This window comes from Enhydra lutris, unplaced genomic scaffold (genome assembly GCF_002288905.1).
Source record: "Enhydra lutris kenyoni isolate GAN:26980312 unplaced genomic scaffold, ASM228890v2 scaffoldscaffold18, whole genome shotgun sequence".
NCBI classification, from domain to species: domain Eukaryota; kingdom Metazoa; phylum Chordata; class Mammalia; order Carnivora; family Mustelidae; genus Enhydra; species Enhydra lutris.
Genome location: NW_019154102.1, coordinates 7303635 through 7322375, shown reverse-complemented (window position 1 = coordinate 7322375; position 18741 = coordinate 7303635). Strand labels below are relative to the sequence as shown.

The 18741-nt window shown below is 36.2% G+C and overlaps 1 protein-coding gene across 3 annotated transcripts in view; it reads left to right on the top strand.

The window, feature by feature from the left end:
• Positions 1-16961, top strand: part of LOC111148044 (clathrin heavy chain linker domain containing 1) — a 31797-nt gene extending 14836 nt beyond the window's left edge. For all 3 annotated transcript variants that reach the window (XM_022504415.1, XM_022504414.1, XM_022504413.1), the window contains 4 exons: positions 3305-3479; positions 9877-10079; positions 14881-15060; positions 16629-16961. In XM_022504415.1, the coding sequence (XP_022360123.1) occupies positions 3305-3479; positions 9877-10079; positions 14881-15060; positions 16629-16825 (755 nt within the window). In that variant the 3' untranslated portion in view covers positions 16826-16961. The remainder of the gene's footprint in view (positions 1-3304; positions 3480-9876; positions 10080-14880; positions 15061-16628) is intronic.
• Positions 16962-18741: the final 1780 nt, after the last annotated feature.

The window sequence follows — 18741 nt, the reverse complement described above, 5'->3', positions numbered from 1 at the left end:
ATAACATGAATTGTTCCATTGTATGGATACATAATGCATTTTGTTCATCTATTTGTCAGTTGATAGTAATTTGGGTTGTTTTTACTTTTTGGCTATTATGAATAATGCAGCTATGGACATTTGTATACAAGTTTTTATGTGGACATATGTCTTTATTTCTCTTGGGTAGATACCTAGGAGTGGAATTGCTGGGTTATATAGTAACTCTCTGTTAACACTTTGAGGAACTGCTGCTAAACTGTACTATTTTTCATTCCCACCAGCAATATATGAGGATTCCAATTTCCTCACATCCTTACCAGCCCTTGTTAATGTCTGTCTTTTTGTTGTAGCCTTTCTAATCCATGTGAGATAGTAATCTCATTGTGGATTGATTTATTTGTTTATTATTTTAAAAATATTTTAATTCCACTATAGTTAACCTACAGTGTTATATATTAATTTCAGGTGTACAATGTAATAAATCAAAAATTCTGTATATTACTCAGTGCTCATCAAGCTGAGTGTTCTCTCATTGTGACTTTGATTTATATATCCCTAATGACCAACAGTGTTGAGCATCTTCTCATGTGCCTATTGGCCATTTGTATATCTTTGGAGAAATGTCTATTATTTGCCCATTTTAAAATTATGTTATTTGTGTTTTTATTATTCAGTTGTGAGAGTTCTTTTTATGTCCTGGATAAAAATCTTGTATCAGACAGATGATGTGCAAATATTTTCTTCCAATCTGTGGGGTTTTTTTTTCTTCTTTTAGTAATCTGTACATTCAAGGAGAGGCTCAAACTCACAATCCCAAGATCAAGAGTCACATGTTCTTCTGACTTAGACAAGTTCCCCTCTTTTCACTTTCTTGACGGTGGTTTTTTTTTTTTTTTTTAAGTAGTCTCCGTGTCCAGCATGGAGCCCAGTGCAGGGCTTGAACTCATGACCATGAGATCAAGACTTGAACCAAGATCAAGAGTTTGACACTTAACTGACTGAGCCACCCAGGTGCCCCTTAATGGTAGTTTTTGAAGCACACAAGTTTTAATTTTGTTGAAGACTAATTTACCCATCTTTTCTTTTATAGCTGTGCTTTTGATGTTATATTTAAGAAGTCTTTGCCTAACTTAAGATCCTGTATTTCCTTCTAAGAGTTTTGTATGTTTAGGTCTGTGATCTACTTTGAGTTAATTTTTGTGTATGGTGTAAGATAATGATCCAAATTGATTCCTTAGCATGTAGATATCTAGTTATCCTAGCACCATTTGTTGAAAAGACTGTTCTTTATCCATTGAATTGTTTTGGCCCCTTTGTCCAAAATCAATTGACTATAAATATTTAGAGTTTATTTCTAGACTCTTAATTCTATTATATTTCCCTAGATATCCATCCTATGTCAGTATCATACAATTTTGATTACTATAGCTTTGTAGTAAGGTTTGAAATTAGGAGCATGACACCATTTTTCTCTTGATTAGTATTAACATTGTATGTCTTTTCCCATATTCTTACTTTGGATCTATTTGTGTCTTTGCATTTAAAGTCATTGTCTTCTACATTCATCCTAATGCCTGATGTTGATAGCAACATTACCAACAATAGCCAAACTATGGAAAGAGCCCAAATGTCCATTGGATAAAGAAAATATCTATATCTATCTATATGTTTGTGTGTGTGTGTGTGTGTGTGTGTGTGTGTGTGTGTGTGTATGTGTGTGTGTATGTGTGTATATCTACTATATATACAGTGGAATATTATTCAGCCATCGAAAATCTTGCCATTTGCAATGACATGGATGGAACTAGAGTGTATTATGTTAAGTGAAATAAATCAGTCAGAGAAAGACCAATACCACATTATTTCATTCATGTGGAATTTAAGAAGCAAAGCAGATGAACATAGGGGAAAAGGGGGGAAAAAGAAGCAAACCATAAGAGACTTTTAACTATTGAGAATGAACTGAGGATAGGCCAGGAAAATGGACTAAATGGGTGATGAGTATTAAGGAGGATGCTTGTTCTGATGAGTACTGGGTGTTATTATATGTAAGTGATTAATCACTAAATTCTATGCCTGAAACCAATTTTACCATATATATTAACTAACTAGACTTTAAATAAAAACTTAAAATTAAAAATAAATAAAGTCAGTGTCTTCTAAGAAACAGATACTGGGATTCTGCGGGTTGGGTTTTGTTTTTTTTTTTTCTTTTTTTGGTTGAAGATTTTATTTATTTATTTATTTATTTATTTATTTGACATCCTGCTTTTTTATACACTCTGACAGTCTTTGCCTTTCAGTTGGAGTGTTTAGATCACTTACATTTAATGTGATTGTTGACATGGTTGGGTTTTGTTTGTTCTCTCTTTTTCTTACCTCTTCTTTGTTACCACTCCCCCCCACTTTTTCTGCCCTCTTTTGGATTAGTTGAATTTTTTCATGATTCCATTTTTCTCCTTTGCTGATTATGAGCTGTAACTCCTTGTTGTCTTATTTTGGTTGTTGCTTTAGGTTTCGTAATTTCTATCTTTAACTTATCACATTCTACCCTCAGGTGATATTCCACCACTTGATGTACTATATAAAAACAATATGCTTCTAAATACTTATATTCAGGGCGCCTGGGTGGCTCAGTGGGTTAAGCCGCTGCCTTCGGCTCAGGTCATGATCTCAGGGTCCTGGGATCGAGTCCCGCATCGGGCTCTCTGCTCAGCAGGGAGCCTGCTTCCCTCTCTTTCTCTCTGCCTGCCTCTCTGCCTACTTGTGATCTCTCTCTGTCAAATAAATAAATAAAAATCTTTAAAAAAAATAAATAAATACTTATATTCATTGCGTATACCATTTCTTGTTTTCATTTCATGTAGATTCATGTTTCCATCAGGTATTATTTTCCTTCTGGCTGAAAGACTACCTTTATTATTTTTTATAGTGCAGGTCTGCTGGTGGTATATTCCTTCAGCTTTTACAATTTCCATGTGAAGGTTCTGAGGGAGATTATATTCTATATTTCTCTCCTAGCTTCTAGGTGGCTATCAACAATTTTTGGCATTCTTTGGCTTGTAGACACATCACACCAGTCTCTGCCTCTCTTTTTACAAAGCATGTAATACTTAGTCATTAAATGTAATGTTTAATCCTAAGCATTAGTTATGTTATAAGCATGTAATTTTACATGTTTAAGCATGTAATCTAAAATTATAAGGATGTAATTATAGATTGAAATCTTTTGAAGATGCGAAGAGATGAAAATAATATGAAGAAAAAGCAAACTGTTATTTATTTAAAGTGTTCAACTCAAAAACTTTTCTTCTCTCTATAGCTGTTGGAAAGATTAGAGGCAAGCCTTTTCCATTACTCTTATTTTTTGAGGCCATCTTTAGCACAAGTCATGCATATAGACGTCCTATTAATGCAGAACTAACCCTGGAAGGAATCAAATGTGGATTATCTGAAAAACGTTTAGATTTAGTTATCAATTGGGTGACCCAGGAAAGGTAAGCAAAGTAAAGTTTTTAACTTAATTTTGATAGTTGGTTAATAAAGTTGTTTATTCTCAAGATTTCAATAGTTTTTTTATTAGTACATTATTTGAATATTTATCTCAGGTCTCTGTTGCATTAATTGGTCCGAAAAGATTTACTAAGCATTCAAGCAGTGATGAGGCCTAGTCACAATGGGCCCAGATCAGGAGTTGAGTAATGGCAGTTCACAGATGATTCATGACCACTTTATGGTGGATAGAAGTTGATTAGTAAGGATAGAAAAGGATTAATCAGTATCATGCTACTCAGAGGGATAAGGCAGGGACCTGGATCCAGATAGATTGTGGGTACATGTAAAGAATAAACCTAGAGAAAACTTAGAAGCAGGATGGATGTGGACCAAGGTAACGTTTAGAACATACAAACCAGTAAGAATAGACAGGAGATGGCTTCTTGGAATTAGGTTTCAGTACAGATTGGCAGATTTGTACTAGAGCCCCCTTAGGTTAGATTTCCTAGTACTAAAGCCTCAGACATGGATTTGAGTGTACATTGTTGATAGAGGGATGGCTTCTCAAAAAAAAAAAAAAAACAAAAAACTGTTTAAGGGAGTGAGTGAAGCAGAATAGAGATGTGTGTGTGTGTTTGCGAAGCTAGGAAAGGATGTGATCTCAGGCAAGTTTTAACCTTGGTCTTATTTATAGAGGTTCTGGAGCATAAACCACACCACAGAGCTGTCCCCCTCGAGGCAGAGGGGCCAGCCTTTTGTACCTCTCTGTTAGAGCTATGAGCTGCCTGGTTGAAGCATGGTGGCTCATGCTAGCGAAGGGCAATTTGCTATAGAAAGGAGGGACCTGTAAGCCACTGGCAGTCAATACTCAGAGCAGCTGGGGAAGGAGGATCCTGGCAGGACATTAAAACAGCATCTATTACAGTCAGCCATTTGCACAGCACCTATGTATCTTCTTCTCACTTTAATTTCACTCCATCTAGGCACAACTTCTCCAGGTATAATTGTGGGTATAATTCTGGGGGAATCTTAGAACAGGGGGGTTAGTGGGATATACTATAGCTCCTGTCATGATAATGGATCCTAGGGTTGTAATTTGTTTTTTACAACTTTATTGATACATAATTTACATACAACATTTGATACATATTTCAAATGTACAATTTGATGAGTTTTTGTAAAATGGCATTGTAGAGATGTAATTGACATAATAAACTGCACATATTTGTAGTGTACAGTTTGACAAGTTTTGACATATGTATACACCCATGAAATCATCACCACAGCTGAGATAATCAATCTCATTCTACCCCCATTCTGTCTCCAAGTAACCACTGATCTACTTTCTGTCATAATAGATGAGGTTTCATTTTTCTAGAATTTTATAAAAATGGAATTATATATTATGTATTATTTTTTCTTCTTGGTCTGGCTCTTTCACTTATAGTTATTTTGGGATTCATTCATATTAATTATTACTTATCTTTCTCCTGTATCCAATTTATATTCTTCTCACTCTTACACTTCTGTTGGTCTTGATGGCTTGTCTGGTAGGATGACTGTGGTTGCCATGCCTTTATCAAACTATGATTGTTGATACCCACTAACAGTTTTCATTTGGCGTGGGACTATGCAGAGATATCCCAGTAGATTATCTGCCACCTGTAACAAGCTACTATATACTGTTAAAAAAAATAGTCTTCTATTTTTCTGGGTCCTGCTAAAGTTGGAGTGTCTACCCAGGGAACACCAATGACTGGAACTAGAGAACTGCTCATCATGAATGGATTCTGACAGGATCACCAAGTCATGATGTTAGGTGGGCCCAAAGAGTCCAACCAAAATTGGGTACAATCAAGATCATGCTCAAGCAGATCCAGAGTAATAGGTTAACTTCAGAAGTAGATGACCCAGAACCCATGTCAACTACCACCAACTGGCTGACAGTACTTCCACAGCTCACACCTATGGCCTCATGCAGGGGTGGGGTGACCTAAGACCAGCAGACAAGGAAGAAAAAACCCAAACTTGGTTCATGGATGGTTCAGGTTGTGTCTAGGTGATGCCAGCTTTTCCCTCCATCCTTTGAAGATGGAGTAACATGCTTCAGGAAGAAATGCACTCTTTAAAATAGTGAAAATTATATGGTGTATCCCCAGTAGGTAGAATACTTGGGTCCGGGAGATAAAAGAGTGGCTCTACACAGCTATCAGTGGCCACTTGGAGAGTGTATTAATTAGACTTTTCCAGAGAAACAGAATCAATAGAATATTTATATTTATAAATATATATATTTCCATATATAAAATTATATATACATACGAAGAAGTGGGCTTGTGTGATTATGGAGGCTGGTAAATCCCAAGATCTGCGGTCAGCAAGCTAGAGACCCAAGAGAGGCCTTAACACTTACCAATGGTATGTTTCAGCCTGCTCAAGACTCAAGGAAAGCCAATGTTTCTGTTTTAGTCCAAAGGTTGGAAAAGACTGATGTCACAGCTAAGCAGTCAAGCAGGAAGAGTTCCCTCTTATTTGAAAGAGGGTCAGCCTTTTTGTACCATTCAGGCCTTCAACTGATTGGATGAGAGCCATCCACATTCACCACAATCTGCTTTATTCAGTCTACTGATCACTCTCTTTCAGATACATCACTGACTCACAGAATAATATTTGACTAAATATCTGGGCACTGAAGGAGCCAGTCAAGGTGACACATAATATTAACCATCACAGGGAGTTTGTGTTTTCTATTCCTGCAGCTTGAGGTTCTGTGAGCATGATCGACTTTGATTATCATGAGAAGGGAAGATTGTTGTTACATAACAGGGAAGAGAGGAAGATGTTTGGCACTCAGGTTCCCACTTCCCTTAAAGAGAGCATGATTAAAAAAAAAAAAAAAGAGAGAGAGCATGATAATTGGATCCGAGTGCTTGTCATTCACTGATAGACAAATCGAGAAGTAGTGTAAGGGAAGAAGTGAGAAGGGATGGAGAAGGGCAAAGTGCCGAGCAAGGACGTGAACTCAGGTAAAGTCTAGTAATAGATAGCGTTACAGGGAGAGCACTACAGAGCATAAACCATACCAGAGTTGTTTCTTCTTGAATTATGGGACTGGCCTTTTCTATGCTTTTTTAGTCAGTCATCTGTTTTTAACTACTGGGGGTTATAATTTTCTGGATGGGGTAGCTCCAGTCAGCTAAGGGCAATTCTTTGGGGAAGTAGAGAGCTGTGAGCTGTTAGCAGTCAGCTGGGGGAAGAGTCACTGGTCCAGCAGAGAGGACTAAAAGTGTGTGCCGGCTTATGAAGATCAAGCTGTTCCTTATGAAGATCAAGCTGTTCTTGTTGGGTCTGTGTGGACGTAGGTTGGGCTGTGAGTGCTGGAATGCAGAATGAGGAAAGGCCTCCCTGTCATCTGTCTAGTAGCCATGGCCTGCTTATTTTGCAGTGTAAGGGCTATGCTTCCTTGGCTCTGGATGCATAGGGACATAGGATACATATTATAGAGTAGTTACAGTTTTCATCTATCGTAAGGAGGATGGATGGGCTAATGTAAATACTCCCTAAATAAGAGATTCATGATTTAGAAATGTCCCAGACATAAAAATGGCAAGTAAGTATACTACTGCCTCCTTGTGCCCATTCCAAATTCACCATTTCCCCTTGCATGACGCTGGATAATCCCAGACCTTACTGGATTGGTGGCACTGTTGTTTACTAGTGCAGAGGATCTTTTCCCCCACACCTCTTAAACAGCTTCGCTTCCTGTTCACATAATAGTTAATTCTGCTTTAGGAAACTTCTCCATACATATACCCTACTTCCCTGCTTTGCCTCTTTCTTTTTCCACCTGGTCATACCTTCCACACCTTCCACAAAATGTACTTATCAGGGAGCCCTGTTGATGGCTCAGAGAATACCATTAGAAAGTGCATGTTCATTATCACCTGTGATCAGTGCAGAGACACTTCAGACAAGATTGATTTCCCTACATATACTGATGGTTCTTGGCTGATTATTCCTGTAGTGGTAAGAATTTAAATTCTTATGCAATTCACTCAGTGCATAAATTTGGAAAATACCACCACTTTTAAGGATCCTGAGATGCTCTAACAGGATACTAAAGATAATTCACATTCTTTAATCTTAACTTCTGTTCTCTGGTCTCTGACTCTGATGACCTGGCCTCCACCATATGGCGACCTTAAAAAGTTCTATGGTTCTTTCTTTGAAGCCCTGCACAGAGCCAGGCTTGGCTCTCTTAGTCTTTCTTACCTAAGGAAAATCCGATCACTTGACATATAACCTAAACTTAAGAAATGACACTTTACTGGCATTAGGTCTCTAAATTGCAGACACTCCTCCTAGAAGAGGAAAAATATCCTCTGACAGGTTAACTTTACAAACTGAACCCTACAAAATAACAGTAAATAAATTTCATGCATAGATTTAGTGATTATATGTTACCTTTATTTTAGCTTAAAAATCTACAATCTGGTTTATAGTCAAATATGCCTTAGTTTACTAGTGGAGTCAAGCATATTTTCTTTTACTTATTAGTCATTTGTATTCTCCAGAATGAGGCTGGAGATCTACTTTCAGAAGTCCCTCAAACAGTCTACTTGGAATTGGAAGTAGGGGTGGGAGAATCAAGAAGGGGGCTTTGGAGAAACAGAAAGAAGGTATGATGATGAGGTGATTGTGGGGGATATGTGGGCAGAGGTTCCCAGGCTCATTTCCCAGCCAGGTTCAGGGTGCTTGATTACTTCGCTTTCTCCCAGGGCTAGAATCCCTGTTTGTCTTTTACCTTTTTTCCTTCAGGGTCGATTCCATTCTTTTGGGGCTTGACCCATTTTCTCCCTTTCAATAATTTTTCTTTTTAATCACATTTTTCTTTCCTCATCTTCCTTTTGCAAAGTGACAAATAGAGACATAGCAGCCTTGATCCTCAGCTCTGGCCTTCTTTCAGGTGGAACAACATAATGGTGGTGACTTCTTAAAAAAATAAAACTATAGGGGCGCCTGGGTGGCTCAGTGGGTTAAAGCCTCTGCCTTCGGCTCGGGTCATGATCCCAGGGTCCTGAGATCAAGCCCCGCATCGGGCTCTCTGCTCAGAGGGGAGCCTGCTTCCTCCCTCTCTCTCTGCCTACTTGTGATCGCTGTCTGTCAAATAAAGCTTTCGTTTAAATAAATAAATAAATAAATAAATAAATAAAACTATATATTTAGAGAAGAAATAACTAAAATACTGATATTATCATCTTGCTCTGGGAATACAGTCACTAAAAAGACTGAAATAATTACTAGTTCAGCTTTAGGAAACATCGGGGCTGTAGCTACCAAAACCTATATTTTGGTACTAAAATGTAGAAGTCAGGTAATTGCTTAGTAAATAATTGATTTCTACTCAGAAGCTGCCTTTTGATTTTAGACCCACCTCTCTCTGGCCACCCTGATAAACATGGAAGGCTTTATTTCCTGAATTTTCAGTAAACAGACATTTTGCAGGGGTTTCAGGATTTCATTTTAATGTTATTAGCATTTTGTTACATGTATACAGGCACCAATATTATGTGATTGCTGTTATTCTGTAGCTATTAAAAATATAACTAAAATAAAATCTCTACACCACTGGTGATTAGAAGTAATATCTTTAATCATACCCAAATGTGTTTTGGCCTTTGCTGATCATTTCTAGGTGTAATGTGCAAGTGCAGATGGTTCACTTCAACTTTGTTTGAAGATGGCGCATTAAAAGTTGATGCCAAGTAAAAATTTAAAAAATTTTAAAAATGTGATGACAACTGAAACCTATTCAAGTGAACCATCTGAAAAGAACTACTTCAGTCTCTCCTAGTAGGGACATCTTATATCCTTTTATTCCCCCTGTTGTTTTGTATATATCTTTAAACAATTTAAATAACCCTAGTGTCACACATTTCTTACAAACACTGCAAGATCCTATCACTAATTTTGAGCTAAAATTTGTTGTCGCTGTTATTCACTAATATTTAATGAGTTCTTACATTCTACAGGGTTTAGAATCTAGGTAACATCTGAAAACATTGAGATCCTCAATTATAAGAGAATTTTTCTTTACCTTGTCATTTTAATTCCTGCCAGTCTTCTAGGGAGAGTTTTCACTGTGTTTGTAGATTTTTTTAAAAACTTGAGCTCGGTTTTGCTAAAATGTCTTCCCCCAAAAGAATATATGCTGATAGTTTTTTTCTGGTTGTTATTAAATCTTAGGTATGTTTAATTTCTTCTATATCAATTGCCTATTAACTTGGAATTCTTACAGACCCTGGACAATCCAGTTCTACTGTATTGTGTTCAGATATTTTCATCCACTCACTCATGAAGAACTCTCTAAAGTATTACCTATTGATCTGCTTGCTCTAGGCTCACGTTTTCTGAAGAGTTGGGGGATGTGATTTGTGATTATGGGGAACAGGATACTTATAACAAGCCCAGGTGCCTGGCTTTAGCTCAGATGATCTACAGTGAATGTGGCCTGCACAAGAAAGCTCTTCTTTGCATATGTAAACAGGGCCAGATTCCTGGGGCCATGGAATACATACAGCAATTCAAGGACTTTACTTACGGTGAGTGCCAGTCTACTTAATTGTAGGCATTTGAATTCTAGACTTTAATTGTAAGATCACCCGTGGTAGTAGGCAATATTTTGGATTTACATTTTAAAGTCTGTTTCACATATACTGATGAGTAGATTTGTCTGTTGTTAGCAAAACCTGTCTAACTTTTATTGAGTACCTACTTTGTGCCAGACTCTGGGTGAGGTGTTCTCACATCCTTCCAGCCAATCCCTACAACAGTCCCATCAGGTAGGCATTGCTAGGCCCACCATGTAAGTGGAGATACTGAGCCCCAGAGAAGGAAATGAGCCACATTTTGCACAGAAGCAACGGCAAACCAAGAGAGTGAAGTTTGTCTGTGGTACAAACTTCACTCTTTTTTTTTTTTTTTAAAGATTCTTATTTATTTATTTGACAGAGAGAGATCACAAGCAGGCAGAGAGGCAGGCAGAGAGAGAGGAAGGTAAGCAGGCTCCCTGCTGAGCAGAGAGCCTGATGTGGGGCTCAATCCCAGGACCCTGGGATCATGACCTGAGCCGAAGACAGAGGCTTAACCCACTGAGCCACCCAGGTGCCCCGAAACTTCACTCTTTTGTGGCGGGTCCTGGTTAGCTGTGGCCAGCCCCCTCAGAGGCTGAGGAGATGTTTTCCTCGAGTGTCTGGCAAAGGCACCAGGGAATGAGCCTGGGGCTGTCCTGTGAGAGAGCCTAGCAGCCTTGGAGAAGGTGGATGTCAGGGTGTTACTGCTTCTCTCCCTCTGAAGTACACAGTTTATTTTGCAGGTATTTCAGACCATGCTACTTAAAGGATTTTTTTTTTTTAATGGATGAACTTAACTTGTTACGTAAATGTTCTGGACTATGATATAAGCAAACACCTGGGTTGTAATTGGGAATGATCTGAGAGCATTGTCAACCTTAAGGTAACCTTAGTTGAATGAGCTGATCTTTTATTTCGAGTTTAGTTCATCAGAAATCTAAATGTACAGGCATCCTGACATCTCCCACATCCCAGACCTGTGTCTCAATTCTGATTTGCAGGCTTTGTACCCCAATTCTAAGAAGTTGCAAATGGAATAAAACATAGCACTTTTAGGTCATATTTTTCCAGGAAAGAAGAACATTGATGGCTATTGAATCTGGTCATTTTCAAACAATAAATTGAATTTTCCTTAGAATCTAGTTTTTAAAGTTATGAATTTCTTTGTTACATAACAGCACACTTGATACTATAATTTGGCTTTTTACATGCATGACTTTACTTAAATCCTTATGTTAACTATAAAGTAGGTTTTGGGGACGCCTGGGTGGCTCAGTTGGTTAAGCGGCTGCCTTCAGCTCAGATCATGATCCCAGGGTCCTGGGATTGAGTCCCTCATCAGGCTCCTTGCTCAGAGGGGAGCCTGCTTCTCTCTCTCTGCCTCTGCCTGCCACTCTGCCTGCTTGTGCTATTTCTCTCTCTCTGACAAATAAAGAAGTAAAATCTTAAAAAAAAAAAGACTTAAAAAAAATAAAATAGGTTTTGTTATTATCCCTATTTTATAGATTAAAAAAAACTCTGTTTCCCCAGAGAGGCTAAAGCTCAAAGAAGTAAGTAAGTTGCCTACACACACACACAACAACAGAACAGAATCTGGTATAGTACTCAATATTTGTTGAATGAATTATATATTTTATTTTTATTATCTAAGTATACAGATTCAATTTCTGTTTTAGGTATTATTTTTCCATAGATGATAGGTTATTTTAGTCAGTTTAGACATGGGAGGAATATAGGTTTAATCACTCTTAGAATTTTTATTGACTGAAATGTTAAGTTTCTGTTTTGCTTGCAAAATTTGCCTTGCATAAGTGAATAGAAACATGACTGACTCATTATTATATTGTTCTGTTCTTCTAGCAGTGCATTACAATCTAAAATAATTAAATATATATTATAATAATTTATGAAGTAATAACACTTTTATGTAATTAGAACCTTGATGTTTATCCTCAGAATTTCTTTAGCACATCAAAAGATGAAAATAGTAACTTGAGAAAATAACTTTCAAACAAACAATGTTTGAAAATTACTTTCCTTATTTTACTTTTTAATGAGAAACAACCACAGCTTTCCATGGTATCAGATTGGCCTTGGGAGACAGATTCAATTTGTTAATACTTTCTAGCTTCAGAAAAAAATGTTGTTCCTTAGATTTAGACTGTCAGTCAAACATTTACAAATTAAAAAACCCAAGCCAAACAAAAACAGAAAAATTCTAAGAAATTTGTTCCAAAAGCGTAAGTGTTACTAAAAGAGCATCTGTTTTAAAAGTTATTCCACCCCCAATAATTTTTAGAATAAAGCCTGAAATGATTTGTTTGTTCACTTTCCCATTATCATTAAACAAGTGAATATGCATATCTAGAAATTGGAAATACCTATTTTAAATGTGAGGTTCTCAAACTTTGTGGTCTCAGGTCTCTTTTACACTTCTAAAAAGCACTGAACATCCCAAAGAGCTTTTACTTACGTGGGTTATGTCTATTGATATTTATCCTGTTAGACATTAAAGCAGAAGATTTAAAAGTATTTCTTTATTCATTTAAAATAACAATAAGCCCATGACATACTATCATAATAAATTTTTTTTTATAAAAAATAACTTCCCAAACCAAAGAATTTCATAAAAGGAGTTGCATTTTCCACATTTTGTAAATCTCTATAATGTCTGGTTTAATAGAAGATAGCTGGCTTCCCATATCCACTTCTATATTCAGCCTTTTGTAATATCACGTCATGTAGTCTCATGTATATTCGTGAGAGAATGAGAATGAAAAAAACAAATAACAACTTAGTGTTTTTATGAAAGTAGTTTTGACTTTGTAGACCCTAGACCGTATTTTGAGAACCACTGCTCTAGATATTTGTGAGTTAAACAGGTATCATACTTGGTATGCCTTTATAATCTTATTAAAACAGAACATCCATGGGGCGCCTGGGTGGTTCAGTGGGTTAAAGCCTCTGCCTTCAGCTTGGGTCATGATCCCAGGGTCCTGGGATTGAGCCCCGCGTCGGGCTCTCTGCTCAGTGGGGAGCCTGCTTGCCTTCCTCTCTCTCTCTGCCTGTTGCCTTCCTCTCTCTCTCTGCCTGCCTCTCTGCCTACTTGTGATCTCTGTCAAATAAATAAATAAAATCTTTAAAAAACAAAACAAAACAAAACCAAAAAACCCAGAACATCTATGAGATAAAAAAATGATGATTAATATGTCAAACCAAGGAATGATGAAATGGATTCCAAAATGTGGTAAGCAGAGGGGAAAGGTCATGAGATTTGAATTTGTATTCCTTCTAATTAGTCAGAGACCATACTTTGCACATATTTGAATAAATATTGGTTAATTAATGAATTCAGGGAGAAAGGGATTTGAATACCTGATTGAATGAAGCAGAGTGAGATGTGTGAGTTATGAAATGTTGCAGGCAGAGGGGTGCTATATAATAGCTTCACCTTAGTGGAGGCCAGTTTGAGTGACCGAAATCATAAACTTCTACCTCTTCTTTATGGAAATTAAAAAAAATTTTTTTGACTTTATTGATACAGAATTATATTCTGTTATTCCTTGTTTCTTCTTTTACCATTTCTCTCTGTATTTCTCTGTATTTTGTGTGTGTGTGTGTGTGTGTGTGCATGCATGTGTAAATATACATACATGCATACAGTGCACATACATACATGTATTTATTATTTTGGAGGAGCATTACTATAGATTGAAAGGTCATAGACTCTGGGAGGTCAGATGAACTGTTCTACTTTATATCATGTGTATAATTTTGGGAAAATTAACTTCTCTAAACCTGTTTCTTCCCTTTCAGTGTGAGAATAATGTCTCACTTATATTGAATATTAAATGCAGTGATTTAATAGGTTTAAGTTCCCAGTACAGAAATTTGTGTTAAATAACACTTATATTGCCTGTCAGAGTGCAAATTACGTTTATGGGAGTTCTTGAAAGGCTCTCAGAAATTATCCTGAAAACTACCTCTGTTGTGACCCAAGAAGAATATTTTTACTTGAAAAACTTTAGTAAATTAACACAGAGTTTACAAATTTAAGAATGTAAATCATGATCGCAGTACTAGATGAACTCAGTAGTTAGCTAGTGTATTAAACCATATGAATTTGGAGTCCAAAATGGTCAAATACAGGCAACTTCATATGGCTCAGCCTTTAGCTACTTGAACTGGCTGATACCTTCTTAAAGTCTTCATTTTTTGAGTTTCTAAATACTTGATATTTTTAGGAAAAAAATTACTGAGACCCTTTTTCTGTGCAAGGCACGGAAGAAACAAATTATACTGACTAGGAACTGGTCCAAATATGAGCATCAGGGTATAGACAAACATAATGTAGTGTTAGATGGAACCTTAGAAATTGGAGATACCAATTCTAGCACTTTTAAGGTGCATAAACTGAGATCCAAAAAAATAAGCAATTGGCGGAACTGTGATTAGAACTCAGATTTCGTGATTGCCAATCTAATCCTTTCTACTCTACCCTGTGGTAGAATAGAATTACCCTTTGATAATTTGTTTTTCTGGTAGTCTGTGTTATAAGAAGTTTTCTTTCATATTTTTGCTATGCTGAGCATGATTTTTTTTTTTTTTTTTTAATTGGAGAGAGTACTGTTGAGTTCATTGAGGGCTTTGGAAGGATTGGAAAAAGAAGTGTTGTTTGACAGGTACAGACATTAGCTGGTCCCAGTTTGTAGTTGATGTATCATACTAGGATGTTGAGACATAGTTTTTTTTTTTTGTTTTTTACTTTCAGATGACCTGATGCAGTTAATAAAGTTATGTCCTCACATCGAATTAATTCAGTGTCTGACTAGAGAATGGAATGGGAAACCACCATCTTTATCTTTTGGTCTTGCTGTACTTCATCTGTTTTCTGTAGATCTGAAAAAAGTTGGCATTAAGCTACTTCAAGAAATAAGTAAAGGTGGGAAAAGTAAGTATAGTAAAATGTTATCGCAGAAGAGAAAGTAGTGGGTTATTTAGGGAAAGGTTCAAGATCATTATGTCTGAGTTAACTCATTTTTCCTAAGAGTTCCTTCTCAGCAGGAATTGACTTTAGGAGTTTATAAATGTAAAGATTACCACATCAATATAGTCTGTTGACAATAGTATGTATTTCTTGAGGTAATTACAATGAAGAGAGAATCTTTGTGAAGCTTTAGGGGAACATCTTAATAATTATACTGGCTAACACTACTCTAAAAACTGTACATATATTAACAAATGTGTATATTTAGTAATTTTGTATGATTTAAAATGCTATTTAGACATAAACACTATATATTTTTATTCTTAAACCAAATACATATGTAAACGTCATTTCCATATTATGTTTACTCTGAATGTAACTCTGGAGTGGGATCAAGAATAACTAATTATGTCTCATTTTTTTCTTTGCTTTCTCTAATTTAATATAGGAACTTGAGCAGATAGCTGGATTTTGAATTGTTATAAGGGTTAAAAGAATGAATAGTAAATTACATGAAAATGTATTTGGGAAGATAATTTTGAAATTTTCATTACAGATATGAAATAAAATATTTTATTTGACAGAAAAATAATAATCATGGTAGAAATAAAATAATAGTGCTGACAATATTTTAAAAAGAGATCCTCTTTCATTAGGTTTCATAAGTAATGCAGGTAATAGATAAGAAATGAGTTCCCTAAATAAATATATTCCAAAGAGGGTCACCATAACTGATTTTCAAAAATAATATCATTAGTTTTCTTTAATAAACAAAATCATTCTTTTATTTCCTTTAGAAAAATATTTGTTATAGAAGCCCCATCATTAAGAGGTCTCTCTCTATCCAGAGATAGGAGGAATTTGCCAAAGAGGTTTTCAAGCCCTTGGGTCAGCACTACTAGGGAATTTTATAAAAAGAATTTGAAGGGGGCGCCTGGGTGGCTCAGTGGGTTAAAGCCTCTGTCTTCAGCTCAGGTCATGATCTCAGGGTCCTGGGATCGAGCCCCGCATCGGGCTCTCTGCTCAGCGGAGAGCCTGCTTCCCTCCTCTCTCTCTCTGCCTGCCTCTCTGCCTACTTGTGATCTCTGTCAAATAAAAAAAAAAAAAAATCTTAAAAAAAAAAAAAAGAATTTGAAGGATCTTGAAAACTAGACCTGTAGGCCCCAGTTATATTATAGTGTCTAGCGGTACCTTAGAGTCTCTAAATAAAGCTGAGCCCTCATTCTTCGTTTTTTCAAACCCCTTCCTTGTAGCCTTCAGCCAAGAAGGGTATGAATAGAAGCGTGGGAATGTGAGAGATAGTAGAGGGTTGAAGTGAGGCATGAAAAGGTTAATGAAAAAGATGAAGAACCTAACACTTGATTACTTAAACCGTGAACTGAAACACTCCACTTTAAACTTACAGGGATCAACTTTAATAGTTACTTTAATAGTTGAAATGATATCCCTTTCTATTTTTGAAGAATTGCTAAATGTGGGTTTTCAAATAAGAATAAGTGCCATACTATAATATTATAATCTTTTTCTCTCAGGTATAGTTGAACATCTTATGATAAATGATCCATTTTTCTCATTAGAAAACTGGCAAGAAATAGCAAATATAAGTTTACAGAATGGCTTTGACCAGTTATCTCAAGACATCATGTCCACTCTTCGCTCTCAGGCTGGAGTAACTGAAATTTCTGAAGAGGATGATACAGTCAACTTAATGGAACATGTTTTTTGGTAGTTCTGTGTCTTAACCAGCTGAGGGAGCTTATATAACATTTTATGTGTATTGGTTGGGCAAACTAATTTTGGCATACCTAACTTAAAAATAAATGTAAAGTAAGAAGCTCTCAGGAAAAAATCATGCTGTTTTTGTTGTGATGATTTGTCCTTGAAACATTTATACTGTTGCTTTCTTTTTTCTATATGGTCATTTCTGATATTGAATCTTGATAAAATCCAAGAGTATAACTTTGTATAAAACTCAGTTTAGGCACTTCTATCTAAGGGCATAAGCTAATGTCTAGATATAGTTCTTTCTGGGGATCTATTTTTACAGCAAGAACTGAGGAAGGTGTGAATAATATCCTGTCCAACTAATTTCCCAGATAATGAATGCTTTGAGACTGATTTTTAATAAGAAAGGCAAGATATAATTTCAAGGTTGGACTCACTGGTGAAAACCTACAGTATAGTAATTTTATACTACTGATTTAAAGATGTACCCCTTGCTTTGGTGTATGTAAATGGCAAATGTTAGGCTTCTACTCTACAAGTTGGGAGTCTTAGCATATTCTTACCTAGAGAGACCAGCCAAATTTTACATGAAGCCAATTTTGCATTTTATCATTTCTGGGATATCTATAGATATGGAAAATATGTTGAGAGGTGGTTTTGGATGATTTCAAGGGTCTGAATTATTCTGTGTCGTGGACAGGTAGGATATTCAAAATATTTAGTGATCAGTATGTCATGGGCATCCCCAAACAGAACAGAGACCCAACTAATCATAACAGCTTTCAGCCCTTATGCCATACCAGCTGAATGTCAGCCTTGATCATGGGACATGGTAAGAATGAGCTGCTTTTAGATGGAGTCAGAATGAAAAGTCAAATTTTCCCCTACTAAATTTAAATTTAGAGTCTATTTTGTACTCCATAGCGGACAGAATATGAACTTGGAATCAGACAGCCTTGTATTCAAATTCTGGTCTTACCTCTTCCTCTTTGTAAAATATGGGCAGTAATACCTCATTTAAAGGTTTGTCATGAGGATTAGCAATATGTGTGTGTAATATAACTATATAACATAATGGAGAAATTCATTGACGATAAATTACTTAAGTAAGTAATAGGTCCCAGAAATGCATGTCTCTCTACTTGGCTTATACTTACTAAATCCCACATTTCTATCCATTTGTATTTGTGTAATTATCCTTCTGTGGAGTATTTGATATGTTGACATACCTTACTGCCTATGTTGAACTATCTGTCCACGCTTATGTTAGGGTTGCTTGGCTTATCTTTTAAATCTAGAAGAGTACTGGCTGAGTTTTCAGTTTTTCCACATATTGCTAAACACAGACTGAGTAATGCATAATTACAATTTTCTAAAACACAATATTTTTAAAGTAATACATGTACACATTTTAAAAAGCAAAGTATTACTAAGAGGTTTATAATAACTAATAATATTTTGATTTCTGGCCTTGACCTTAGCTGTGATCTTTGAAAACAAAAGATAAAGGATAGAAAAAAAGAAGGGATAGAGAAAAGATAGGTCAGCAGCCTTGATATTTTTTCTTTTTTAAAATTTTTAAGATTTTAGGGGTGCCTGGGTGGCTCAGTGGGTTGAGCTTCTGCCTTAGGCTCAGATCATGATCTTAGGGTCCTGAGATCCAGCCCTGCATCGGGCTCTCTGCTCAGCAGGGAGCCTGCTTCCCTCTCTCTCTGCCTGCTGCTCTGCCTACTTGTGATCTCTCTCTCTCTGTCAAATAAATAAATAAAATCTTTAAAAAAAGCTTTTAAGATTTTTATTTATTTTTAGCAGCATTGATTTTTAATGTCAACAGCTTAAAACATTTTTTTTCTTTGAGACTTTTATGATCAATAGAAAGCTATTATGTGTCCATTGACAGAACTTCGGAAAATAACGTCC